Source organism: Liolophura sinensis, chromosome 6 (genome assembly GCF_032854445.1).
Source record: "Liolophura sinensis isolate JHLJ2023 chromosome 6, CUHK_Ljap_v2, whole genome shotgun sequence".
NCBI lineage: Eukaryota > Metazoa > Mollusca > Polyplacophora > Chitonida > Chitonidae > Liolophura > Liolophura sinensis.
In genome coordinates this window covers 15,242,415-15,269,446 of record NC_088300.1, presented here as the reverse complement: position 1 = coordinate 15,269,446, position 27,032 = coordinate 15,242,415, and the positions used below count along the sequence as shown (strand labels likewise).

Sequence of the window (27,032 nt, the reverse complement as noted above, 5' to 3'; positions counted from 1 at the left end):
CTCCACAGTGACAGAGGTGAGAGCCGTAAACCTGCTGCACATGACACACACGGATGACATATTGTCAGGATTTGGTTCCTAGCATTAAACTGAAAACCTGAAGTGAAAACTCAAGGCTGACTGAAGTATAAATCTCAGACATGCCAGGCAAGCACGATTTGTCATATTTTGCTGTTTACACACCAGAGTGGGACATATAGACCAGGGCAAACATTTGGCTACCCCTAATCACCCAGTGCTTGTCCGCTCACACTCCTCACACACATCTCTCTATAGACCAGATACATCTCCAATCCCAAAACTTAAACACCAGCCTACTGTATCTGTCAACCAAACCTATAACTATTCTTAACGACACCAACAACCGAAACTTTATCTTATCAGATAAACAAACACAAATTTATGAACAGAACTACATAAAAGATTACAACTGTTTCTTTTCAATCTTTTCAGTACATGTATCTCATTACTCAGCTGTCTTACAGCTCTTTTGATGCGTGCCTATCAATGGAAATGACAAACTGTTCACAGGTATATTGCTTCCTTCAGACAAACCTTGAATAGACCTGTGTATGATAGGCACATCATGACACCTTTGACGCGCTACTGATATAAACATCTTTCGTGGAATAGAAGTGTTTCAGGTTACATAAATATTAGTCTCATATGTGCTATATCCAATTCCTTAACCATAGCTAATCCAACCAGAATATGAACCAGATGTTATATTTGTTTTTATATTCGGTGATTTTGTCGATAGATACCGAAATCTTACCTTCTTAGAACAACACAGAGCTGTTTCCTTATCACCTGTTGATGCAGGAAAGATAATCTGTTCACTGTTTCCTTCATGTACACGTAACTTTGAATCTGACACCTCTTTCTTGGACACGGGTTCCGTTGAAGCACCCACATGACCAGGTGATTTGGACGACAACCCATACTTTTTCTGAAGTTTATGTATCAACTTGTAAACTTTAGAGGAATCCATGTTGAGAGCCAAGAAATATATTCCACAATACACAGAGAGGCCATTGGAAGTGTACAGATAGAGCCATAGAGCCTAAGGCTCCCAGGAACCTGTTTCCCTGATCAATCTAAAGCCTGTCATGTTATAGGTTTGTTTCTTTCCCGGAGTAACAAAGCCAGGTGAGGAAGACTGAGGCACAATAGGGGAGCATGGAGACAGAAATGTCAACACGTGTGATCCTGCTGCTGACAAGAGAGAGACATGGCCTCAAGACAGTGGCCAGACCCTGCACTGGACGTGACTCTAACACCCTCTACCTGTGCACTCTGAACCTGCTGATGTAACTGGGTAAACGAAGGCTCGTCACAACTGCTCAGCTAAGTTACCTATGGCATTACACCTGTCCCAGCTCCCAGGGTACAGTCCAGTGATGGGTCCGTCTCTGGCCATGGCATCCTCGGTTAGGCGAGCAGAAACGGCCCTGAGAAGGGTACAAGGGCTACCTGTGTTTGTAGACCCAGGTAAACCACCTGGTGACCTGGCTCAACATGCACCAAATATCTCAGACATCAGATAAGTCTGCTGACAGCAGGGATCATTTGGACAGACCGGGGTCTTTGGTTTTCTCCTCACTTGTCAACAATGCTAGCTCATGCGGAACAAGTGTCTTTACCACTGGAGTAAAATCCACCTAATAGAAGTCATTATTATAGCTCTAACAATCACAATTAAACACAACAATTAACATATCTTAGCTACAGAAGTCTATACATCTATCAACGCTCTGACACTTTCAAATCAAGGCGTCTTCTTTTTCACGCACCTGAGGCAAAGTTACAACAGGTTGTTTACTAAGCCAGTTTTCCTCCAATACTCCAACATGCCTATAAATGCTACAAAAGCATAGTTACTTGCTACAGGATCTCACGAAAACCCTCGGACAGAAAAGGACTTTTCCTTGACATCTACACAAACAAGCTTCCATTTTTTTCTCTTTTTTTTCTCCAAGAAAAACCTGTTTTGGTCGTGTCTAGACCAGGCCCAATCAGAATCTCTCATCTCCACATGCGTCTGACTTCGAGTAAAACTACATGTAAACTACACTATATTTGGTCAAAGGGTAGAGTAATCCCCATGGCACAGTTCCCATATGATACAGTCACCTAACAATTGCTGAGGTCTGAAGTGAAGACAATATCCAGTGCATGAGGCAGCAGAACAGGGCCCTTCTAAACAACACATACAACACTGCCGGCTCTTGCTAGACTACATGTATCTTCATGCAATATTACGTCTTTGGTATCTCTCAAACTGTGTTATACATGATAGAATGCACCTACATGTATACAGCATGTGCAGGTGAAGTTGTCCTGTGTTCAGCAGAATGACATGCTACATTACACCTACATGTACATATTAAAAGTTGTCAAGCTGGTTCTTAGCACAGATGAGTTAAGGAACACTTTTCTTATGATAATTAAAGCACACGCATTGAAAGGGTCAGATCTCACAGGCATTCATTCTGAATGGTTAAGATTCCTTCCAATGTTTGTTTTATGCTACATGTACATGTATACACAAAATGAAACCACAGACAATGTAACAGAATTATTATTCCTATTTAGCATGATGTATAAAAAGATTAACATATACAAATGTAAGAATGGTTCAAGAACTTTTGCTATGTTACACAGGTATGTTTATGGGCTTCCTATATACAGCTACATGTACACCTGTACATTTAGCTTAGGCAGATATAAAAAGTATTATACACTTTCAATGTCATGTGAACTGAAGTTGGTTCAGGTAATACCTGGTATTACTTTCACAGTTTCACTCACTATCTGTGCATCGACACAAATATTTTACATTCACCAATGAATGTACCTGGTATTGACATTCATGTGAGGTATCCTGTTTCATAGTCTGTATATACATGCATATATAAAAAAAACTATCCTTATGTTCTTTCAACTTAAGTGAGCCAATACAAGAGTCCCATGTTATGACACTATAACAAAAAACTAATGTTCCTTTCAGTTTGTACAAATATAATTTGTCTTGGACTACTATCAAAACTTCAGGACCTACAACATGTTGATGAATATCTTTGCACACCCAATATCATTGTGATGTACTCTTTTAGCATGATTTTTTTTTTTTTCAGCTCTATACTGAACTATAAAAAAATGTTAAAACGTTTAACACTACAATAGGTAACAATCCAAAAGAACAAGGAGCAATAATATGGGTACAGTGGTGTTTTACTTAAAAATTGTAATACATGTAAATGAACACCTTAATTAAATAAACAGGTTAATTAATCTATCCCTTTAGACCATTTTGGTGGGCTAATGGTTACAGCGCCGCCTCGAAGTCGAGAGATCCTGGGATCAAACCCAGGTCGGATCATACTAAAGACTCTACAAAAGGTACTTGCTGCTGCCTCGTTGGTGCTCAGCACTGAGAGGTGAGAGCATGGAAACAGGACTGTTGGCCCTATGTCAGTATAATATGCACAAGTGGAGTGTCATGTCTGATGTCTTCAACATGATACTTCCGTGATTTCATTGTTGTTTAAACCATACTCTAAAACTCTTCACTTTTACCATGACCAGTGGCCATTTTCATGGGTGGAGGATACTTTTGTACCCAGAATAAACCACCAACCTCTCGTAAGTTGTAGGAAAGTCTCTTAAGTGTGACATTTTTAGAGTCGTGATGCAAAAATATTGCAAAAAAAAAATCTATTTTGTTGCTAGCTTTATCCAGCACTAGAATAGACTTTATCATTTATGTCATCCCCTTGTAAATAAGCTAATGTTTGCTTGGCTGACATCTGCATAAATATACCAGTTGAAACAGGGAAGACAGGAAGAATAAATGCATCTCCTCTATACAGTGCAGATTTATAGATATACTATAATGTACAGGGTGTCCCAGTACATTTTCACTTTTTTTTCTGTGTTTCAGATTTAACTCTGATTTTAAATTTTGTTTTCCCTCTTTCAGAGTTAATTATGGCTAATAAACTAACAGTACAAGAAAGAGTTGAATTGGTTTTTATATTTGATGGGGCAACACACCACTCTGGATGGTGCGCGACTTCTGGAACACCCTGTATATTCCTGCCAACATCACCAGGTTATTTGTGTTGTGACATTATATTTGTGTACAGAAACACAAGAGCTCAGCAAACAGAGCATGCAGACATAATGTCAGAGTGCAAGAGATCAAATCCTTATAGATACAAAGCCTCAACTCCCAAAAAATTCCACATGTATTTCTTCATGGGAATATTTTTCATGGTAAACTTTTTATGGTCATTTAATTATAACATAATGATCAAAGGCATAGAAATTTATAGAATAAACCACATCTTACTGAAGTATATCTCACATCAAAATCCTTACAGCAGTCAGTCTTAATAACTACTTGCCACAGAACTACTGTTAGTGCACCATAGAATTAACATGTACTCAGAAGAGTTGTCTCCCCTTAAATTCCCTAAACTAAAAAAAAAAAGAATAAAAAAACCAGAAAAAAACATTCCGTGTATGTTATAAAAGTGACAATCCAACAGTACTACAGCAGTAACATGATATTAAGATTTATAACAACCCTGTACAGGTGCAAAACCAAGTTTCTAATAGAATCTGAAAGGGAAAGTTCACTTAACATTGGCTACAAATGCTCACTGTAGAATCTGAAGTCAGGATACGATGAAATTGAACATGAACAGGTTCTTTTAGCCCTTTGCTTTCCCTTGATGATAAACTATAATTACATTACAAAGGTTCATGTGTAAATCTCTGGTGAGGATCCATACAATCTGCACTGGCATGACTTGGTAAAATGATGGTATTATTATCCTGCTAGGGCATTCACCTGTTTACTTTTACAGCAAACTTAATCAACTTCAGTGAAGGGTCAAATGCTAAAGGAGGACACCTAGCCCTTAATTAAATAATCAATTTAATTAAATCACTTTATTACATGTTGGTCGACCATATTTTTTATTGGATTCGATATAATTGCAAGAAAAAAGGTGAGAAACTAAGTGGTTGATCATATAATCAATATTGTTATGTGTTGACAGCTTGATCACTGTGTCTAAATCAGGACCTGTATTATCTTACAGCAGTGAATAAAAACAGATCCCGGTGTGTAACTTAACACCTGCCTTCATGCCAGATGCATGCAAAAATACCTGTGGGCATGTTATAGGCTTGCGTAGCCTGCCCGATAGGGTAGCCACTATTTCCCCATACCCATTTTCTCCTTTACTAATAAATTCAACTCGTAATGTCCAATAGATGTCATGCAATACCCTTTTACTCTTGTGTGGTTCTGTTGTTAACTCTACAAATGTGCCTCTGCCACACAAGATGAGTGGGGAAGTTTTCTGTGTTCTCCGTGACTCGGTTCCTTGCAGTACAGTAACCACAGTGCATACATCCAGTACAAGAAGAAGGGCACAGGAAAGTTTGCATTGTTGACGTCAAATCTGATACTAACGAGAAGCTGCAATCTTGTGGCGTGCACCCTTTTCTAACGAACATTGCTCAGCAAAATCCAAACAATGGTACCAGTTCTCTATCATCTGATCGCAACAGGTTGTATGACCATAGTTGAATTCAATTGAACGTTGAGGTCTGTTTTCAACAATTTCTGATACTCAATTCGTGATATAGGCACTTTGTTGGCCATTAAATCCACTCCAAAACACCAGCATACACCGATATCTGGTGTGGACTGAGAAGAAATGGGTCTTTTCAATCACTCCTGTAAGTTTCAATCAATTTAAGACTAGTTATATGCAGAAAAGCAGTATTGACTTTTTTCTTTTAAATATCGTGGTGTACATGCGCGACACATTGAGTGCATCCAAAATCCGGCTTGTATTTGAGGCCACAAGCAGAAAACATGGATAATGAAGCAGATGAAGCAGGGGTGGTTATAAAGGTCCTATTCTCTTTAATGCACACCAGAAATTGGCGTGTTCAGCCATTTCAAAGTGGATTTAAATGACCACTTTGTTCCGCAACGTGCCTTGCGGAATGGACCTAAAGGGCTTTTTAACTCAAACATTAAACGTTGAGGCAGTTAAATATTAGAAACTGTTGAAAATTAATTTAATTAATTTAAATGAACTAGTATGGCCAAGACAGGAGAATGATCAATTTATTTAATATATGTTATGCTTGTGCTTCATTGTGTCATCCATTCCATCGAAGGCATTTTAGTTGGTCATATTTGGCTCTGTCGAACATTGGCTGTGGGCAGCTAGATTAAGGCTAGTATTACCTGCCCTGATGGCAGGCCCTTTCCAGTGAAGGCAGGCTGACTTGAGGTGAAGGTTGCTCTGATGGCAAGCACCAAAAAAAAAAAAAAATAAGTTACACTACTCAGATCATAATTATATATATTACACTCTGATGATTGCTCATAACCAGTGTGTTGAGACATGATAAGCAACAAATCTCTGAACTCTGTACATTCAATTCATCCATGTTGCTGGCATATGGATAGTATGCTTTCTTGAGAGTGACTGAGTGACAACATACACTGAACAAATCGAGTTGAAAATTAGGTCTATTTTTGCACAAGATAATGTTTTGTTGCAGCAAATAACTGCATTAGTTTGAATTAGTACTTCGCATCTGCGGTGATAACCTATCATGACGCAAAGCTAGTTGAACTGTTGCCAGACTATGGCGAAGTTTGTAACACCATTTTACGGGATCAGATGATGGTGTCAAATGAGATGAAGCTACCAGGATGCGAGAGGGAGGGGGGTGTCCTGAAAATACAACTGATTCTCGGCAACCATACAGACGTACAGCACTGAGTCACCATTAGACGATGACAGGGTGAAAAAATACATACCTGCGCCATTGGTAGCGACAGGAAGGCGGATTATGCCCCACAGATTGAAATAACTGTCAACCCTTTAGGTTCCCAACTCGTCTGCTTTTCCCAGCCACTGAAGATGTCAGCGAAGAATTCACGTCTGCGGTTAACGGTGATTGGTCAAAATACCGACAGCCATTCCAGCACACGCGCGTAGACATCATCGATGTAAACTTCCGGTATTTAATTTGCAGCGGAAAAAATCCGAAACTTGCTGAGAATTCAAGACGAGGATGTATTACTGGGAAGAAGATGGTGTGGACGAGTCATTTGTGGGCTACCAGAAGTCTGTTCGGGGTGAGGGATTGTGATGATAAATTGAATCTTGTGATTTTGTTATTTATGTGCAATACTGTGAGTGAGGCTGACAGCTGAACCGGTTGTCATGTGTGAACTTGTTCTACATGACCGACACTGCAGACTACTGTACAGTACCATTGTCATTTCAGATTGCAAACGATTTGCATTAAAAAAATGCATAGACGATGGGTATTCCTTTCCTTAAGTGTCATACTCTTGTACCCAAACCATGCCCCATTTCCGAGTCTTTCCCGTTTGCTCCATCACAGCAGCCGTCACGCTCTTAGCCCTGAAAGACTGCGACTCCTTTTCTTATATTGGTCCAGCATCGACGCTAACAATATTAATTTCGTACTCAGTGAAGGGCGATCCTCTTTGTTATCAAACAAGTCTCGTGCAAATAAAAGACACCAACTTAAAGACTTGCTTTCTGCAGCTTCCCAACATGGTCGCCTCAGCCGAGGAGCATATGCTGTGGAAGCCTTCATGGCTATAATAAATCCATTGTAAAGTGAGTAGGGACATATATTAGTGGTCCAGTGGGTGTGGAATGCATGTCTTTAGGTTGGTGTCCGAAATTAATATTGTCAACTTCAAGACTCCAGTGACGCTAGGCTAATATAAGAAAAGGAATTGGAGTCTTCCAGGGCTAACTCCAGCAGAATAGACTAGAGCGCTATTTGACATAAGAGCAATAGTAACAAATGTTGATGTAATCAATGGTATTACATACATGTATTTCGAACACAAAGTTTTTGAAAAGTTGATTCAGCAGCTTTCCAGTGTCTAGTCTTTAACTCGGCTTCTGAGAAGATATCTTGAAATACATGTAATTGCATATAGGTACATGTCTGATCTGCTTCTCTTAAGTTACCTCATCCATTAGCTGATTATAACCTGTCAGACTGATGTCTCTACATTCAGAATGATGTAAATTTTGACTAGATTAGCTTTATTAAATTAAATGTTAGGGTCCAACCCGGCCAAAAGGACTAATGCCTCTTCATTGAGTCACTTTTGCATTTCAGAATGCTGCAATTTTTTCAACAGAAATATCATGGAATCTCACATTACATGGGAGCTGGGTGCTAATTTCACTTAACACCGTATGTTTTAACCTAGCGACAGCATGCTTGCTACATTAAATATCTGTTTCATTGAAATTCTGCATTGGAAATTATGTCCCCATTCGCAGTAACTTAAAGTGAAAACAATGGAGAAACTGAAAACGCCAAGTAAAAAGTGTTAATTTGAAAGCTTGCTGTTGGAAATGCGAATGTCGCTTGTTGCCCATAAGGTTACTTGTTCAATTTAGATCCGACCAGTCAACTTTGTCTTTAGCTCAGCAGTAATGTCATACTGACAAAAGGACAGTTGCTTCCCCAGAGTTTTGCACAGTTTTATTCATACGTCATGCAATCTGTTGTTACACTACATATGTGTAAGTTAAAAATTCTTAGGGCTGCTAATGGGTATCATTCCACTAGGGAAAGAAATCATCACCTACTTTTAACCATTTATTGTTATATAGAAATATTTGGCTGCAGGGAGTGTTTAATTAAGAAACATATATATATATTGATTATAAAAGCCATATTTGGTTTAATAAATTAAATTGAAGTTCAAAAGCTGTCATGAGAAACTCCTTATAATTTTTGTGTACTGCCCAATATTACATTTATTTATTTATTTGATTGGTGTTTTACGCCGTATTCAAGAATATTTCACTTTTACAACGGCAGCCAGCATTATGGTGGGAGGAAACTGGGCAGAGCCTTGTGGAAACCCAAGACCATCCGCAAGTTGCTGACAGACCTTCCCACGTACAGCCAGAGAGGAAGCCAGGATGAGCTGGACTTGAACTCACAGTGACCGCATTGGTGAGAGGCTCCTGGGTCATTACACTGTACTAGCAAGCTAACCAACTGAGCCACGGAGGCCCCTCCAGTATTACAATTGGTCAATGTAAGTTTTATTCATGCAACACCCATGATACACAATCTTAAGTGTTAGTTTTATATCTAAATTTGTGTTTATAAATGTGGTTAGTTTTATTTTATTGACAGCCCGAGCCAGTGAGAGTTTGGAGGAACTTCGTCAGTCTCTGAGTGGTCATAAGTTATCTGGAGCTTCCCCTGAGACCAAGTCTCAACTGTCAGATGTGGTGAATCCCCGACATTTGGCATATGCCGAAGCTGCCTACAACCTCAAACAACACCTAGAGAAGCAGAAAGTGAGATTTAATGATGTCATCTCCTGAGGGAAAGTTGAGAGCATAATCTTGCTGAGTGATTGCTGCATTCCCACTCACATATAGCTGTATTTAATTCACAGCCAGGTTTGATGTCAGAAGCACAGAGATAAATAAACAATATATGATGAATAATCTGACAAATATACATTGACATGTATCTTTTAGTTAGTATGTGAAGTGTAGTTAAAATTTATATAAAAAAATACAGATAGATGTGATCATTATTGATATCTTCTCACCATTGTTATATTCATTATATGCCTATGTTGTTGTCTAGACCCCTAGAGAACCTGAATCCTCTCAGAAAGTAGAGACAGATGTCCCCACCCTGGAGGAGACTGTCTCCATACTACAGTCCCAGGCTGGCTACATGCAGCAACTGGAGGCTGAGAACAGATACATCAAGGTTTGTTTATTCTGATGTGAATACACATAAACATATCCAGTTGATTTTCAAAATTGTGTATTATATTAAACATATAAAACTATACGTTTGTTTAATTTCATCACAAAATATTGTAATATCTCTCTGGAAAGTGAAACTATTAAAGCATGCTTAATGTTAACTGGGTACATGACTTTTAGATAAGTGTATGACTGTGTCTGTATGTCAGGAAGAGTTGTCAGCTATCAGACAGAAGATGAGTGAGCTGATAGTAGAGAACAGGCAACTCCATGATGAGCTCAAGTCCAGTGTGCTGCAAGAGATCATACAAGAAGGAAGCAGTGTGAGTTGATGTCTTTATATGGTCACAGAAAGAGTTGATTTTATACCCTTTATGGTTTACCAGATTGAAAGGTCCCTAGGAGGACTCCAAATCACAAGCAAAAACAAAATCCCAGACTAAGGTGACAGAAAAATATTGTTTCCCTTAAAACCAAAGGCATACTGGGGTACATATCAGACAAGTTGAAGTTATTGTATTAGTATTTTTATGGTCAACAGTGGTGGAATTCTACTGTTTTTGTTAGGCACACTTTCAGTATTGTTTCCTTATTTTCATTAACATATTTCATACAAGCAGTTCTAAATTTTAGCCTTACTTAATTTATTGACTAACTCGTATTTGAAAACAAGAGTCAGGCGAAAGGAATACACTGAAGCAGGTGTCTGTTTAGTGTTAGATTGAAAGGTGTTAAATTCGTTCACTTTAGACGTGATAGATTTGAGATTTTAGTGTTGTAATCTACAGCACTAGGTACTCAGGTTTAAACACAGCAAGTTATGTTGACACATTGAGTTGGAGCCAGACTCATGTTGAGTGCATCACAACAACATCCTTGGAAGTGTTGTTTAAATCTTTAAGTGTGTGAGTTTTATGCTTGTAGCCATTGAAGATAGCACCAGATTTGTCAAGTGAGGTGTTTGAGGCTGCAACAAACCGTGGACATCTACAGAGATGGCAGGCTGAGCTGGTGAGCTTTTGACAATGGCTTTTGTAGTTTTCCTTGCTTTTTAAATGTTTTATATGTGCTATAAACAGTCGCACATCAACAGTTTTACAAATCTTTATTTTTTCAAATATCTGCCAATTATCGGTATGCATGCATTTCTTCACTTATGTTATGGATCGCCTGAAAAAAAAGAAGAAGACCCAGAATCAAAGAGAGCATATTAAGATTTGGGAGCCCATAAGTTCCACCATTTTGAAGAAAGTGAATAGTCACACTGTCATGATATAGCCTGTTTCATTAGAGTTGTATTGTTGTCATTGTAGCAACGTCTTCACTCTCTTTATGAAGGGAAAACCAAGAGATTAGAGTCACAACTGTCATCAGCCAAGTGAGTTTGTATTTGATATCAAGTGTTTAAATCGGTGGTTAATCTGCAAAGGGTTTTAAATATGTACTTTCCATAGAGAATGGTGTATGAACATATATCTTTTTATATATAAATATACTGACAAGTAGCCAGTAACTATCCAGTCACACCCACTACAATAAACATGTGACATTCCCCTGCATAATGAGTGTTTGATGAGTGATATGTACCCAGTGGCTCCCGAAATATAGCTATGTGATAAATAAAAACGAGTACACCATATTTGTGTTCCAATCTGTTATGATTTATTTTTTTAATACACATGTATGTGACAAGCATTACACAGTATTGAAGTGTTAAAGTAATGAATGTCCCTAAGTGAAGTAAATATTATTTGAGAGGTTGATCAGAATATAGAGAAATACACTATCCATGTATAGAGAACATGTATCTGTGTAACCACATAGACATTATAGTGGATTGATGGGTTTTATCAGACTTTTTATAAGAGAATTGTTGACATTTCAGATCGGAGATTACACACTATGAGAAGACAGTAGAGGATCTGAGGGCACAGCTAAGGATGCAGATGACAGAGGTGCAAGTGGCCACAAGAGAGGACGGCACTTCTGGAAACTTTGTCTTCTCTGACACTCAGACCAATATACATCTACGTACCATCAACACTCTTACCAAGTGAGCTCCAAACTTTGTAAACCAGGGATATATTGAAAGATAGACATGTCATGTTCACGTCTTGGTGAAATCATCAAATTTTTTTGGTTTCTAACATTTTTTTGTTGTTGTTGTTGTTGGTTCATCTGATTGTCCACTCTTCATAAATCTAGTTCTGATTGTTACGGATGTTTGTTGGTGGACAGATTTACCCTCATTTGCAGACAAATGGTCATTGCCTAGCATGGCAATGAATACAGGAAATTAAATGGAAAAGAAAATTCCCTGTTCTGCCATGAAGCCTGAGTGATTTGTGGTATCTTGATTTGCAAGAAATCTGTTGTTGAAGATTAGGCTGTTATTTACCGTAGAAATTATGTAAACATTCACTGATTCCTTGTTGTCTACCTGTGTGTTTTAAGGGAGAGAGATGAACAGCTTGAGTTTGTGAGACAGTGTAAGAACAAGATCCGTGAGCTGGAGCAGAGAGAGGAGGAAGCTTATCAGCAAATCAAGAAAGGCATAGAGCTAGTGGAGCAGGCTCAGCTGGAACAGACCGAGGTACTGTACAGAGTTATCTACCCTTTGTCAGCAGCATTGAAGGGAGACAACCCTATGTTCAGAAATTTCTAAATTGATTAAGTTTTTTGTTAGCAGTGTTGTGTCTTGTGCTCATGTTTCCTGTAGTATCAGTATTGTCCACTGACATCATATTGTAGATAGTAGGCCAAAAGAAGTGTTATTTAGGTACTGCTTTTTGCTCCATGAACATTAACATAAAAAGTAGTAACACAACCATGTCCATGGAGTGTTGTTTAAACGATTGTCACACCCATTATACACTATAATACCATGAAGTACTTAATTTTCACAGGGTACTAATTTTCGCTGTTTTTATGGGGACCAGTTTGCCGTGAAAATTAATTCCAGCATAAAAATGTTCCAATACTATAATTAAATATAATGTATAATGGTAGTAGCATTACTGCACTAAGATTAGGTACAGTCATAGCACTTTTATTCATGAAATAAGCACAGATTTTTTTCTTGATGATGGACATAGCACACTGGATATTTAAAGGAGAAGAAACCGTAAAAAACATGACACTATAGGCTGAAAAGAGCACATTTTTATATATTTGGTGGTGCCTGTTGCATAATTTTGTGATTTGTCCTTGCCATACACGTAAAGCCTGAAAACCGCGAAGCTGGCATAAATCACCGAGTCCATCGCGTCTTCCTTCTTTAACGCCCAGTAATTTATGCTGGGGATGTGTTGCCTCTCAGCCAGTGAGGGTCGTTAAAACTGCTGGCTTGTTGGTGTAAACTCAGAACCGACGTCCATCATTCCGGTTTCCCGATCGTCAAACAGAAAACGAACTGTACTGTTCCCTACCTTCTGGAAAGAAAAGATCTACTGGAAATGTACGAACTGCTCTCAGTGGTTTCCACCGGCAATTCACCTCCTAACACAGAAGATTTCAGGACTAGTTCTTAGGCAAAATGGAGTCGCCCACAGCGGATTTCGGCACTGACTTTATTTATAATTTATCAACTTGAGGTACATATTAGAAATTTTTTATGGTATGCACCTGCGAGGAAATGCATACTCTTTTCAATGGTAATTGACTCATATTTAAATTTTCTTCTCCTTTAATATGCGACATGTAAAAAAGCAACTGAAATCCTGTAAACAGTCTTTTGCTGATTTACTTGTGGGCTTTCACCAACCACCTGACGTGAATGGGCTTAATAATGGAAGTCCGAGTAGAGTTGATTTCCTGCTGGAGCCCAACTGGAACAGAATAGCCTTGGTGTACCAGGACTGGAAAGCACTTTTTAGTTCATCTTTGAGGTCTTTATTGACAGACAGGTCAAGGGACTGCAGTTTGTGCGTGCAACAGGCAGGAACAAAGACAACATTAACATTGTTCCTCTTTAGTTTTGCCAATAAGTCACTCCCCTGATGCGCCTTGAAAACATCAAAAATGGTGACCGATTTCTGTCGGACAGTAAGCTTTACCGGTCCGGCAGATGTATGGAACCTCATTGACATATCTTAACATGGATTCTTCAGTACTCCAGTGTGAATTGGTATGTGTTGCATCTCAGCCCTCAGGAAAAATAAAATGGAGGTAGCAACTATCTGACTTCCTGCCATAGATCAGCCGGGGTGGAAGGAAATCACCTGCCCTACTGACTGCCAAAAGAGCATTGATTTGCTGCTTTTTTGTCAATGCCGTTCATGGTCACTTTGCCGGGTCCCACACTTCTCCATCGTCCATTCTCCCCTGGTTAACCATGCTCAGGCCAGTCTGGTCCCAGTTAGCGACTAGTTCGTCAGGGAAATCATGCTCTCAGACTGCAGATTCCACTCTCTCCACAAAAGCCTTCTGCAGACTGTTGAAATCTTCGGGAAGCCTCTTAACATCTTTTGTACCCTTCCGCTTGACGTATCCTAATCGATGCAGGAATGACTTCACCCAGGAGTCAGTAATTGTTACATAACAAAACTCCTTCAGCAACAGCCATCACAATCCTATGGTTAATGACACCTCTGCTGATCCGGATTTTTTCCACCCAACTTCTGACCATCCTATTGTACCTCTTACCTAGGAGAAGGGGAGGACCAAGTGGTTCTGTGGGGAATACTGAAACTGCTGTGGGGCTGGACTTCACTTGTTGAAGATACAATTTCTTCATTGCACGCACAGTCCTCTCATTGACAGATCTACCAAGCTTTGTAGAAAATTTGCAAGCAGTGCATGCTTCTTCAATTTCTGCAGCAGTTCTTGCAATTTTGGCTCTGATTTCATCATCAAAGGAGTTGCATTTCCCTCGTTTTCTCTTCATGGCCGTTTGCACAACTTCGTTTATGGCTTCCGTCGTTTCAGCTCCCTCTAGGGCTCTCACAGAGTTGTGGTTATCCATAAGAGACTTAGGGTTATCTGATTATGATAATCAGGTATTGATGGATTGCTCTCATAACAGTGTATTTATACGTTTCAAAACGGCAGGTGTGAAAGTCGTGGTGATAATCCACCAGCCATTGTTTTAATCTCTGATCCAAATTATAAGGATTAGTAACACTTGTAAGAAACCAAAGAGGATTAAAGCCCTTGCTTGTCAGTACTTGTCTGATGAGACTTAGTTATTTTTGCCACAGAATAGCTTGGTCAAGTTAGAAGTTTTAAGAAATTTTTTAATTCAATGGATTAATTACGCGAAAATAAATTCTCACGAATCAGTTTTTGAACAAAAACCGCAAAATAAATTCCAGTGAATAAGTAAGTACTTTACAGTGATTTCCTGCTTTAACTGATTTTTCAAGGTAAAACTATCAATTTTTTTTCTTTGGAATAGAACACATTGAAATTTAGTCAGTCATGAGAATTAAACTTTTATTAATCACTTGACTCACTGTAACATATAAAAGTGGGTAATTAGTGAATGAGACACAATCCACATCAATCTGACGCTGTTCCGATTCGATTTTCTGTGTTCCATTTAGTTTTTATGGTGTACATGATGATTCTCAATCAATCTACAATTTTGTAAAATCTTGTACTTGCAATTTCCCTGAGCAGGCCATTGTTCAGAAGGAGCAGTTAGCAGAAGAGCTAGACAAAATGAAGGAGCGCTTTTCTCAGCTGTTAGCCGACAGTCAGTCAAAGATGGATGAGGAGAGAGGCATTGTCCGCAAAGAGAATGAAGTCATTGTCAAGGAACTCACCACCAAAGTAAGACATAAATACTCAATCCATCTGCGATGATGAATTCACAAAGTTAGATGAACTCATTTCATAGTTTACTTCATGACAAATCTCTTATGATTTAAATAGTTTGGTTTCTGTCTAAATATTTTATTAGTCACTCAAGTAAGAGAAGACATGGAAGTCAACAGGATTTTTGTAGATTTTCACATGCACTGTTTTGTCAGGAGAAAAGTTACTGAGGAATTATTCATTTGCAGGAAAATGACTTAAGCTGTTTTCTGGGTGGCCCAACCTTAGACCTTTAAAAACATGTATCACAAATTTGTTGGTGTGTCACATGATATGTGTAATACATTCTGAGATGGTTGGTGATGAATTCATCCCTATTTGGAGATACTCCGGATTTAACATGCCTGTATTATTTGTTGGCAGCTGAAGGAGCTTGTAGAATCTGAGATGTCTGCTCGAAACCTGCTAGACAAAGTCACCAGGGAAAAGACGGGTCTGATGAATGAACTAGACGATATAAAACTACAGCTGCGCAAGTATGACAAGGAAGTCACCATGGTAACTACACGATGAGAATTTGCATTGAGTAAAATAATCATGCTCAAGTCTTCCTGATCCAATTCATGTTTTGTCATCAGAGCAAGTTGCCGTTCACAATTTCCATTGTTGAAGCGTGTAGCTGGTGTTGTTTCATTGAGCTCTCCCTCTGCACAGTACAACCAAGGTTTCTCAGTCATTTGACATGTGCTTGGACAGTCTCTTTGATACCTGCTCAGGCATTGATGTCCAAATTAAAAACCAATGAAAAAAATCCATGAGTTGACTTTGAGTGCGAGAGAACCATTTTGGCTTTCTCATTAAGAAAAATTTTGTGATCCTAAATAATAAAGCCAAAGGATATTTAAGTTTGAAGGGATGTGACTTTGTTAACGATTGCATTCACGTATTAAACAGTTCTCCCATAATGGTGCTGTATAAGTCCATATAAAGTTACACTCCATATGTGTATGTATTGGCTATACATGTGTGTATTTGTCAGGCTGCTGATTCCTACAGATCAGAGAGCACTAATGCCACCATACAGAGACAACAGGCTCTGCATGAAGTGACCCGGTTACGGACAGAGCTTCAGCAATGTGAGAAGGAACGAGATCAAGTGAGAAAAATACCCAGTTCCTAAAGATTTCTTTTACTTCTTAGTATTTATGAGTTATTGTTCTTCTTGACAGGCTTGTTTTAGGCAGCTTTCTCTTCTTGTATGAGAGATAGTTTTTTGCATGTAATATTGGTCTTAAAGATGTGAATAGTTAATTTTGGAATGATGCAGTATTTGATACTAGTTATTTAGCGAAGACATACCAGTATTTGGTTCAATCCCAACCTCATTCCAAGTAGGTCACTAGTCTTCAACAGCATGGTGTACATCTGTTCGTCACATGTGAGGGAGTTTGTCAGTTTCCTTATGGCGTACATCTGTTCGTCACACGTGGGGGAGTTTGTCAGTTTCCTTATGGCGTACATCTGTTCGTCACACGTGGGGGAGTTTGTCATTTTCCTTATGGCGTACATCTGTTTGTCACACGTGAGGGAGTTTGTCAGTTTCCTTATGGCGTACATCTGTTCGTCACACGTGGGGGAGTTTGTCATTTTCCTTATGGCGTACATCTGTTTGTCACACGTGAGGGAGTTTGTCAGTTTCCTTATGGCGTACATCTGTTCGTCACACGTGGGGGAGTTTGTCAGTTTCCTTATGGCGTACATCTGTTCGTCACACGTGGGGGAGTTTGTCATTTTCCTTATGGTGTACATCTGTTCGTCACATGTGAGGGAGTTTGTCAGTTTCCTTATGGCGTACATCTGTTCGTCACACGTGGGGGAGTTTGTCAGTTTCCTTATGGCGTACATCTGTTCGTCACACGTGGGGGAGTTTGTCATTTTCCTTATGGCGTACATCTGTTTGTCACACGTGAGGGAGTTTGTCAGTTTCCTTATGGCGTACATCTGTTCGTCACACGTGGGGGAGTTTGTCATTTTCCTTATGGCGTACATCTGTTCGTCACACGTGGGGGAGTTTGTCAGTTTCCTTATGGCGTACATCTGTTTGTCACATGTGAGGGAGTTTGTCAGTTTCCTTATGGCGTACATCTGTTCCTCACATGTGGGGGAGTTGTCAGTTTCCTTATGGCGTACATCTGTTCGTCACATGTGAGGGAGTTTGTCAGTTTCCTTATGGCGTACATCTGTTTGTCACATGTGAGGGAGTTTGTCAGTTTCCTTACGGCGTACATCTGTTTGTCACATGTGAGGGAGTTTGTCAGTTTCCTTATGGCATACATCTGTTCGTCACACGTGGGGGAGTTTGTCAGTTTCCTTACGGCGTACATCCGTTTGTCACATGTCGGGGAGTTTGTCAGTTTCCTTATGGCCTACATCTGTTCGTCACACGTGGGGGAGTTTGTCAGTTTCCTTATGGCGTACATCTGTTCGTCACACGTGGGGGAGTTTGTCAGTTTCCTTTTGGCGTACATCTGTTTGTCACATGTCGGCGAGTTTGTCAGTTTCCTTATGGCGTACACCTGTTTGTCACATGTCGGGGAGTTTGTCATTTTACTTACGGCGTACATCTGTTCGTCACACGTGGGGGAGTTTGTCAGTTTCCTTACGGCGTACATCTGTTTGTCACATGTGAGGGAGTTTGTCAGTTTCCTTACGGCGTACATCTGTTTGTCACATGTTAGGGAGTTTGTCAGTTTCCTTATGGCATACATCTGTTCGTCACACGTGGGGGAGTTTGTCATTTTCCTTATGGCGTACATCTGTTCGTCACATGTGGGGGAGTTTGTCAGTTTCCTTATGGCATACATCTGTTCGTCACATGTGAGGGAGTTTGTCATTTTCCTTATGGCGTACATCCGTTTGTCACATGTCGGGGAGTTTGTCAGTTTCCTTATGGCGTACATCTGTTCGTCACACGTGGGGGAGTTTGTCAGTTTCCTTATGGCGTACATCTGTTCGTCACACGTGGGGGAGTTTGTCAGTTTCCTTATGGCGTACATCTGTTTGTCACATGTCGGCGAGTTTGTCATTTTCCTTATGGCGTACACCTGTTTGTCACATGTCGGGGAGTTTGTCATTTTCCTTATGGCATACATCTGTTCGTCACACGTGGGGGAGTTTGTCAGTTTCCTTACGGCGTACATCTGTTTGTCACATGTGAGGGAGTTTGTCAGTTTCCTTACGGCGTACATCTGTTTGTCACATGTCGGGGAGTTTGTCAGTTTCCTTATGGCGTACATCTGTTCGTCACACGTGGGGGAGTTTGTCATTTTCCTTATGGCGTACATCTGTTTGTCACATGTGGGGGAGTTTGTCAGTTTCCTTATGGCATACATCTGTTCGTCACATGTGAGGGAGTTTGTCAGTTTCCTTATGGCATACATCTGTTTGTCACATGTGAGGGAGTTTGTCAGTTTCCTTGTGGCGTACATCTGTTTGTCACATGTGAGGGAGTTTGTCAGTTTCTTTAAGGCATACATGCTTTGGTCACATGTGAGGGAGTTTGTCAGTTTCCTTATGGCGCACATCTGTTTGTCACATGTGAGGGAGTTCGTCAGTTTCCTTTCAAAGACCTGTAGTTAACTCCAGCCATTACACTTCTGTCATTTATAATGAAACATTCTTGAGTACAGCTTTAAAGACCAGTGATAGAAATGAATAAATTGATCATCATATAACAAAATGTAGAATTCTTGCCCTGTGGCTCCACAGATCAGTTTTGCATAAAATTGATGGAAAGTAATTAAGAGCATGGAAGCTTAGTTATCAATGTATATGTCAGCTGCTATTTTTATGTTATTATCAGGGATATCTGTTCAATAAGAATTGAACTGCACTATCTATCTATACTTGGAGTATTTTATCATGGCTGTGCAAAGCTAGTAATATTATGGTATGATTTCTTTAATTCAGGAACGTAGTAAATACAGGGCAGAGTTGGAAGAGTTACAGAGGCGACTGAGTCGAGCTGAGAAAGAGCTGGTCAATGCTAAGGAAGAGTGTATTCACTATACCTCAAATATTCAGGAGTTAGAGGGACAGGTAAACCATCACAACTGAAACTCTTTTCTTGGTCTCATTTTAGAACACCTTTGTATGATTGAAGGGCTGCTTTCTTCAGTAAATTTATTTATTTATTTTATTTTATTTATTTGTTTCTTTCTTTAAAGGTCAGCAGTGAAGTCCAGTAATAGATCTGATTAATGTTAGATGCAAAAAATGAGACATGTTATAACATTACTAAAATAACAACGAAAACGCTAAAACCATTAAAATATAAATATTAACAAATTTAATCCAAGTAGAACCTTTAAAAATAGAGGTAAAAATATCTGTACCAGTATATTTAAAAAAGGCATTACATGAGGCAGGAGTTCGGGTAAAAATGAATATTGACAGCTATTAGAACGTGACTGAGATGGTGCAAACAGCCATTGATGATGAAGGTGCGTAAAAATTAATTCTGGACAAAAGATTAGTCGTATTAAAACGATTCAATAGAATAGCATGTAAAAATGTCATATCCAAGATCTTCCTCCTTTTTTTTTCAATATCTGTAAAGAAAATTTTAGCTTTAGAGGCATATTCTAGTCTTGACCATTCCAAACAGGTGTGGTCACTGTGAGTTCAAGTCCAGCTCATACTGGCTTCCTCTCTGATCATAAATGGGAAGGTTTGCCAGCAGCCTGCAGATGATCATGGGTTTCCTCCCACCACAATCCTGGCTGCCGTCATATAAGTGAAATATTCTTTTATATGGTATAAAGCACCAATCAAATAAATAAATAAACAAACCAAACAATTGTACGAAATCAAAGTTGCATCAGAAGAATTAGAACATTACAACATGTTTTAATGAATGCAAGCATCCCATTTTAATACTGAAACAAATAAAATATTTCATTAATTTATTTATATGTATGAAAGGTGTGCCCAGTGTAGAAATTCATTGTAAATGAATCACACAATGATTCGCACGGTGGGTATTGTATTCCTGGAAAACATTAGATTCTCTCCTTATCGAATATCTGTATGTAAGGGCTTTTCGAACCTCAAATGTATTTGTGATTGACAGCTCCATCTTGCGAAGATGGCCCGTGACAGTGTGGAGAGAGGCCGTACTGAAGATCTGAAGGCTCTGACCAGGAGAGCTCAACAACGGGAACAGGAACTCAGCACCTATATAGATGACATGGAGCATAAACACTGTGAGTGAACCTGTAGAATGTCAGCTCAGCACCTATATAGATGACATGGAGCATAAACACTGTGAGTGAACCTGTGAAATATAAGCTCAGTGCTCATATATTTGACATAGAGCATTAACATCAACTAGTATATATCTATATAGTTTTATATTTGTCTGTTCATCAGCTAATGCAGAGTCTGAAATGAATGAGATGATGAAAACACAGAATAATCTGATTGGTCGATTGAGAGGAGAGTGTCGGCATCAAGCTGGTCAGCTGGCAAAACTTGTGAAGAAACACAGGTGAGTTTTGAACAAATTTTTATTTGGATTGTTGTTGAATTCTTTCAAAACAATCATATCCTTTTTAATGGAAGAAAAAATAGATGCATTTTTATACAGTGTCCCTAAAATTTGAATATGGGTTCAGGTCTAAAGGACAAGACAGTATACTCAAGCTTTCTAAAATGTGTCATACTTTACTATTTTAATGAGATTTCACCAAATAATATCTAAAACAAAATGACAGTACTGCACAAATGGCTGATGTGAGCCGAGGCAGTCTTCTTGGGAATGTTATCTGATCAAACACATTGCTATCAGATTACGTGGCCAAAGCCGTGACGCAGGCTTTATCCATTAACTCCATAAACTGGCATATGATTTAGTTACATATATGGCTAAAGCATTTCACAAAGTGTTGTGGGGGCAGGTCTGTATCATTTGATCAGTTGATTTACAAGCCGTGTAATATTCAGTGATGGTATCACAAATTATGTCAGGCAGTAGCATACTTTCTCGGCCCAAACCGCATTGATATCCCCAAATACATTTTTTGTCGTTCATTTTAGCGCTTTGTCAGCTGTTTCTAAATAACAAATATCCGAGTCAGTGCTCGGAAAATTCATTAGTGATGCCACGTCTAGGGAATGAGAAGGCTACGTCTTACTGCACAAGGCTTAAAATTAATTGAATCTTGTGATGTAATTTTTTTTCTCTAAATTTATTACAACTGTAGAATAAATTTTGCTCCTTCGTCTTTCTCACATACAGTGGATATTTTTTAACTGTTTTCTTTTGTAAAATACAGTAAAATAGGGTCAGGCTATGACCTGCACCAGGAATGCCCCCATCCATCCATCTGCAGCTAGGCTATTGAAACAGGGTTGCTGGAGTTCCTTGTTAATGATATAGTAGTATCAACAATTCAGGCAGTGGAAGAAATATTCCACCAGTATTTCCAATTTCCAGGAACACTATATTTTTTACTTGGATCTTAATCGCCGAAGTCGAAATCTTTTATCTGTCATAGGATACTGTTTAGACTATTATACCAAATATGCCCTCGATGATGGAGAGCTAGAGTAAATGTTACGTTATCTTGCACTCGATAATGGAGACGTCCTGAAGCTGTGTTGAGATGAAGTTTCATTAAACCAGTTAATGCTGGTTTAAGATACTTTGAATAGTACTCTCCTTCAGTGGACGTAAACATTATTCAGGCGCTGTCTTCACTTTAAGTTTCATATTTTTTGTGGAGGAGGAGCGGGTGATGTGGCCTGGTTTGCTCATATATTCAAAAGTGCAGGCTAGCTGTCACAATCAGAATCCAGCTGTGGCTGTCTTAGCTACAGCTTCAAGTCGATAAGCGTGTCAGGTACCTGGAGAAGGTAATTGGGTTACACCAGACATTCCTCCTTCCATACACCTGTCTGCCGTCCAGCAAACAATTCCTGGGCGTCAGATTAAATACCAGTCAGTCAGTGAATTATACTGTTGCTGTGAATAAATGAATAAATTCCTTGTTGTTGTTGATCATCAGAGCAGAGAGTGGTCAGCTAAGGAAGGATAATGCCAACTTGAGGCTGCGGCTGGAGCGGTCAGTGTCTAGAGTGAGCAGTCTAGAGGAGCAGGTTGATCAGCATGCTCGCTTACATAACAAGATGAGACAGAGACTGAAGATGATGGATGACCATGCTCAGCATCAGTCTCAACAGGTCAGTCAGTCTTCAAACTTTATAATCCAAACATAAAGATAGAAAATCACAGTTCAGTTTGTATGAGACAGTTTCCAGTCTCCTGAACAGTATAAAGGAATAATAGATTATACAGATAGTGCATGCAGTAGGGTGGGACATCATGAATTGTCAGCTTGAGAGAAGTGGTGCTCATTGAATATAACTTGTAAAGATATGTGTACCATGTTTCATTATACTGAAAAAAATAGTACCTTTTCCAGTTGTTCCATTTGTATGTCGATAAGGGAGCTATAACCACCATGCAGTTGTAAAAAAAACAAGCAAATGCCAGAGAGCTCTCAAAGGGAGATAACTGCTGTGGAATAAACGCACATGATTATTTGACATTATTAAGAGATTGTTGGATATTGCCTCATGAACATGGGATAATACTTTGTGAATGTGACCTCGCATTCCTTGGAGCACTTGAACATTGTACATCATGTTTTGTGAAGTATTATGTGACCGTCTCTCGACAAATGGAAACCAAGAAATACCCTGAGGTGTAATAATTTGTTTTATTGATTAGTTTCAGTGCGAATGGCTGCTGAGTCGTTTGTAGTTTATTGAAGGCATTCATTCCGATCTGTTACTTTCTGTCTCTTTCTCAAACCTATGTCAGTTTATATCATGATTGTAGTTTTATTTTTCCAGGTGTTGGACCTGCTGTCTTTGCAGAGCAGTCTGATGAAGGATCGCTTACCATGACTGTAGTTCTATTTTGTCAGGTGTCGGACCTGCTGTCCTTGCAGGGCAGTGAGATGAAAGATAGCTTACCATGATTGTAGTTTCTACTTTGCCAGGTGTTGGATCTGCTGTCTTGGCAGAGCAGTCTTACGAAAGGATCACTTACCATAATTGTAGTTTTGTTTTCTCAGGCGTTGGATCTGCTGTCTTGGTAGAGCAGTCTGATGAAGGATTGGTTGACATGCTTGTATTTTTTTTTTTTTTTGCCAGGTGTTGGACCTGTTGTCCCGACAGAGCAGTTTGATGAAGGATCGACAGCTACTGGCCAGAGAACTTGAATTCCTGCGGTCAAAACTGATCCCAGGTAACGAGTCTGACCTGGAGAAACTGTTCACATCAGGAAAGGGTGCAGTGGATGAGGTTTTGTCAGCTATCTCTCAGGAGAAGGCTGATGGGGAGGGGGTGTGGTCACAGCTAATCAATCCCCCAAAACCTCTAGGAGAAGAAGAGGATCTGTTAATATCTTGACCATTGACAGGCAACTAGTACTGACGGACATCACAACAGCTGACTTAGACACAGAAAATTGAACAGAGCTGAATACAGACTGCCAAGGTACATGTACAGAATTACATGTGGGCTGATAACAGCTAGATTTGGGAACTGTGGATCTATAGACTGAGCTACATGCTTAGAAGAAACAGCAGAGGAGATATATGAAATCAGCATTTCAGTAATAGGCCTACTGTTGACGTTAGGAAAGGAGCATTAATTACAGGTAGCAAATCCAAAGCACAGATATGAATATCGGTGTAACAAAACCTGACCCTTACCTGGCAAGATCTGTGATTCTCCATACCCTCTATAAAGTCAGTAGTTGTGTTACCATCTCATTGAAATAAATACGTCACAGGGACACTGGACTGATGTTAGAGTCAAAGATTGTTAACAATAGAATGGTTTGACAGCGTTGAGAGAGTGGTTGTTAAAGACAGGTGCTTCATTAGCCATGGTGCCTTTTTATAACAGTGATCTTAACATCTACTCATACAAATGCATTCTTTGTTTTTCTGGTTTTGTTTTGTTGATTTTTTCTACTTGTACTTTTTTTAATGGCAGCTCTTTTCTCTAGCTGTCTGTGCCCCAGCACACTCTTGTATGTTTTGTTCCAAGCAATTTCTCCACACATTACCCTTTTCTGTCCCAAACAGTTTTTCCTACCTTGTGTTCTGTCCCAACCAATTTTTTCCACACCAAAGCATCCTTTCTCCCAAGCTGTTTTTCTTCTTCCATACAGCCCTTTCCTCTGTCCCAATTGGTTTCACCTCTGTCAGACACATTAAACTACCCTGTGTTTATCTTGTATCTCCAGTGTCTACTCTTCAGACTACCCATTGTTCTCTCCGTAGTGCTCAGTTTCTTCTGTTCCACACTATCTTGTGCTTCCCAAGTCGAGTGGTTTTCCCTGCCCCAGACAGCCCTACACATGTATGCTCTCTCCGATGTCATGCATGTGTTCAGTGTCTTCCCTTCCATACCACAGTGTGTTCTTCCCCAACTGATTAATTTTTCTAAAGTTCTGTGGCTAGATTTTACATCACTCAGCCCTTGTATCTGAATTATGTGAAGCTGAAATTGTTTATTTACATAGCATGGGCAGTATAATTCAGCACTATCAACATTTTGTGCATATGTATTGACCAGTTGAATGGGCATCAGCAAGTGTTCAACTCATTAATTCTGTCTGTGATAATACAGTTACCTAGTAAATGTCTTTTCGAATCTGTGATGGGTATTTGGCAGCCATATAGTGCTGTTTCATCGTTAGTGACACAAGTTTACATGGTGAATTCTAGATGTACTTTTGTAAGCCACACAGTGGCACTTGTCAATATTGGAATAGCCGTTGACAGTCCTGCCACAGACTTTTAACTTCATTTGCACAAGTTAATATATATACATACAGTGTATATTCTTTGTATACATGTGTATTGGCAAACATAGAATTGTGTACCTTGTTGATCTATGTGCTGGTTTATGACCTCATTTACCGTGAGAGTGGATCTATTTCTTTTTCTGATCTACTTCTGGGAAATGTGTTAGCTGGTGGGTTAAATTTTCAAACCACTCCTCAAAAGACAATGTCTGATGAAACATAAATTTCCAAAATAATACATATACCCAAAAAGAATTATATTTAGAAACTATGGAAGGAAGTTTGGAATGATGTCCTGAAGGCAGACAGTACTTTTAGTTATTGACCAAAAGTAGTGTACATTAAGAGTACAGAGAGATTAAATCACATTAGCTACATGTATTTAGTCCATTGGCCATATTGTTGCTGTTTGAAGTGAGCTATATGTTAAATGATCTATGTAGCTTGGTAAGGTCATCAGATTCAAGAAGTAGATGAGATACATCATGTGTTTTATATTTCATTGGTTGATTTTTTCTTATGATGACATGGCTAAAATCCAGTCTAGATATAGGTAGTGAAGTAAGTCTGAATGTTATGGAAATGAGAAAGGGTTACTTAGTAACGTACCAAGTATTGATATTGTCATTACTACACAAAGCATAACATGTAGGGGCTTTAGTGAAGTGCAGAAATGTCCTTTGTATGATGTTTGTAGATTTGTACAGAAATGTCATCATTATTTGTATGTACAAGAATGTAAATTATTTATTATATAATTTTAAATTCTTTTTTCTACAAATCACTATAATGAAAGTAACTAATAAAACTGTAAAAAGACCCTCTTTTTTCTCTTAGTGAAAGGTATGTTGTAAACAGGAAAATCTGACTCATGAAAAATACTTACCATTCTTGATTTGACTAGTATAAAACCAGATTTGTTTTTATATTGTTGTTAGTTTGCAAAAATGGTTACCCCAAATGAACCCAGTTTTTGGTTTACCGATTTTAATTGTACAGAATTATTGTGCTGCGAAAAGTATCGTAGGACACTTAACGCCTCCTTCAGTTATTGTATAATAACTCCAGATGAACCCAATTTTAGTCTGTAAAATGAAGAGTTGGTTGAGACGGTGTAAGTATATCATACCTTGGCATATTGTGACAAGACACCCTTTCAGATTGACGTAGAGATTTTTTTCACATGTATAAAATGGACGCCCTAACCTCTCAGTAGCTGAGTAGCTATAGGCAGAAATGGTGAAATCAGTTGCGCGACTTCTAACTGCTAGAGGCATATGCACGAAGTGCGGGCTCAGTTATGCTTTGGAATGTTGAAAACCACTTGTAATCCATCAATGTTAGGGTATCGGTATAATACGCCAATTTCAATTCCCGATAACGAGCCTAAACTGGGTCAAACAGAGTAACACTCTCAAACACTCAAATGGCTGGTTTAACAATTTAATATATCAAAAAGGAAAATAATACTTTAAACTAAAAATAGCAATGCACAGGATATATATATATATAATAAATGTTACAATAAAAGGCGCCAGCTTACTCGC

At 39.0% G+C, this 27,032-nt stretch overlaps 2 protein-coding genes across 4 annotated transcripts in view; one reads left to right on the top strand and one right to left on the bottom strand.

Annotated features, from left to right (window-relative positions):
- Window positions 1-6,950, bottom strand: part of LOC135469229 (centrosomal protein of 170 kDa protein B-like) — a 48,662-nt gene extending 41,712 nt beyond the window's left edge. For 2 of the 3 annotated variants that reach the window (XM_064747812.1, XM_064747815.1), the window contains exon 1: window positions 776-1,147. In XM_064747812.1, the coding sequence (XP_064603882.1) occupies window positions 776-991 (216 nt within the window). In that variant the 5' untranslated portion in view covers window positions 992-1,147. Of the gene's footprint in view, window positions 1-775; window positions 1,148-6,859 lie in introns of those variants that run through there. The other variant, XM_064747816.1, reaches the window with a different exon arrangement.
- Window positions 6,951-7,084: 134 nt separating this feature from the next.
- On the top strand, window positions 7,085-26,290 carry LOC135468422 (serologically defined colon cancer antigen 8 homolog). Its single transcript, XM_064746679.1, has 16 exons — window positions 7,085-7,180; window positions 9,250-9,416; window positions 9,715-9,843; window positions 10,052-10,165; window positions 10,767-10,853; window positions 11,156-11,220; window positions 11,728-11,895; window positions 12,297-12,435; window positions 15,462-15,614; window positions 16,023-16,157; window positions 16,639-16,755; window positions 19,569-19,697; window positions 20,731-20,863; window positions 21,030-21,147; window positions 22,667-22,841; window positions 23,820-26,290. Exons 1-16 carry the CDS (start codon window positions 7,117-7,119, stop codon window positions 24,075-24,077), a joined length of 2,151 nt encoding a protein of 716 aa, XP_064602749.1. The 5' UTR covers window positions 7,085-7,116; the 3' UTR covers window positions 24,078-26,290.
- Window positions 26,291-27,032: the final 742 nt, after the last annotated feature.

Coding starts and splice junctions, on each gene's coding strand:
- LOC135468422 (XM_064746679.1), top strand. CDS start 7,117: ATGTATTACTGGGAAGAAGATGGTGTGGACGAGTCATTTGTGGGCTAC. Junction 20,864..21,029: donor TGACATGGAGCATAAACACT/GTGAGTGAACCT, acceptor TCTGTTCATCAG/CTAATGCAGAGTCTGAAATG. Junction 22,842..23,819: donor CTCAGCATCAGTCTCAACAG/GTCAGTCAGTCT, acceptor TTTTTTTGCCAG/GTGTTGGACCTGTTGTCCCG.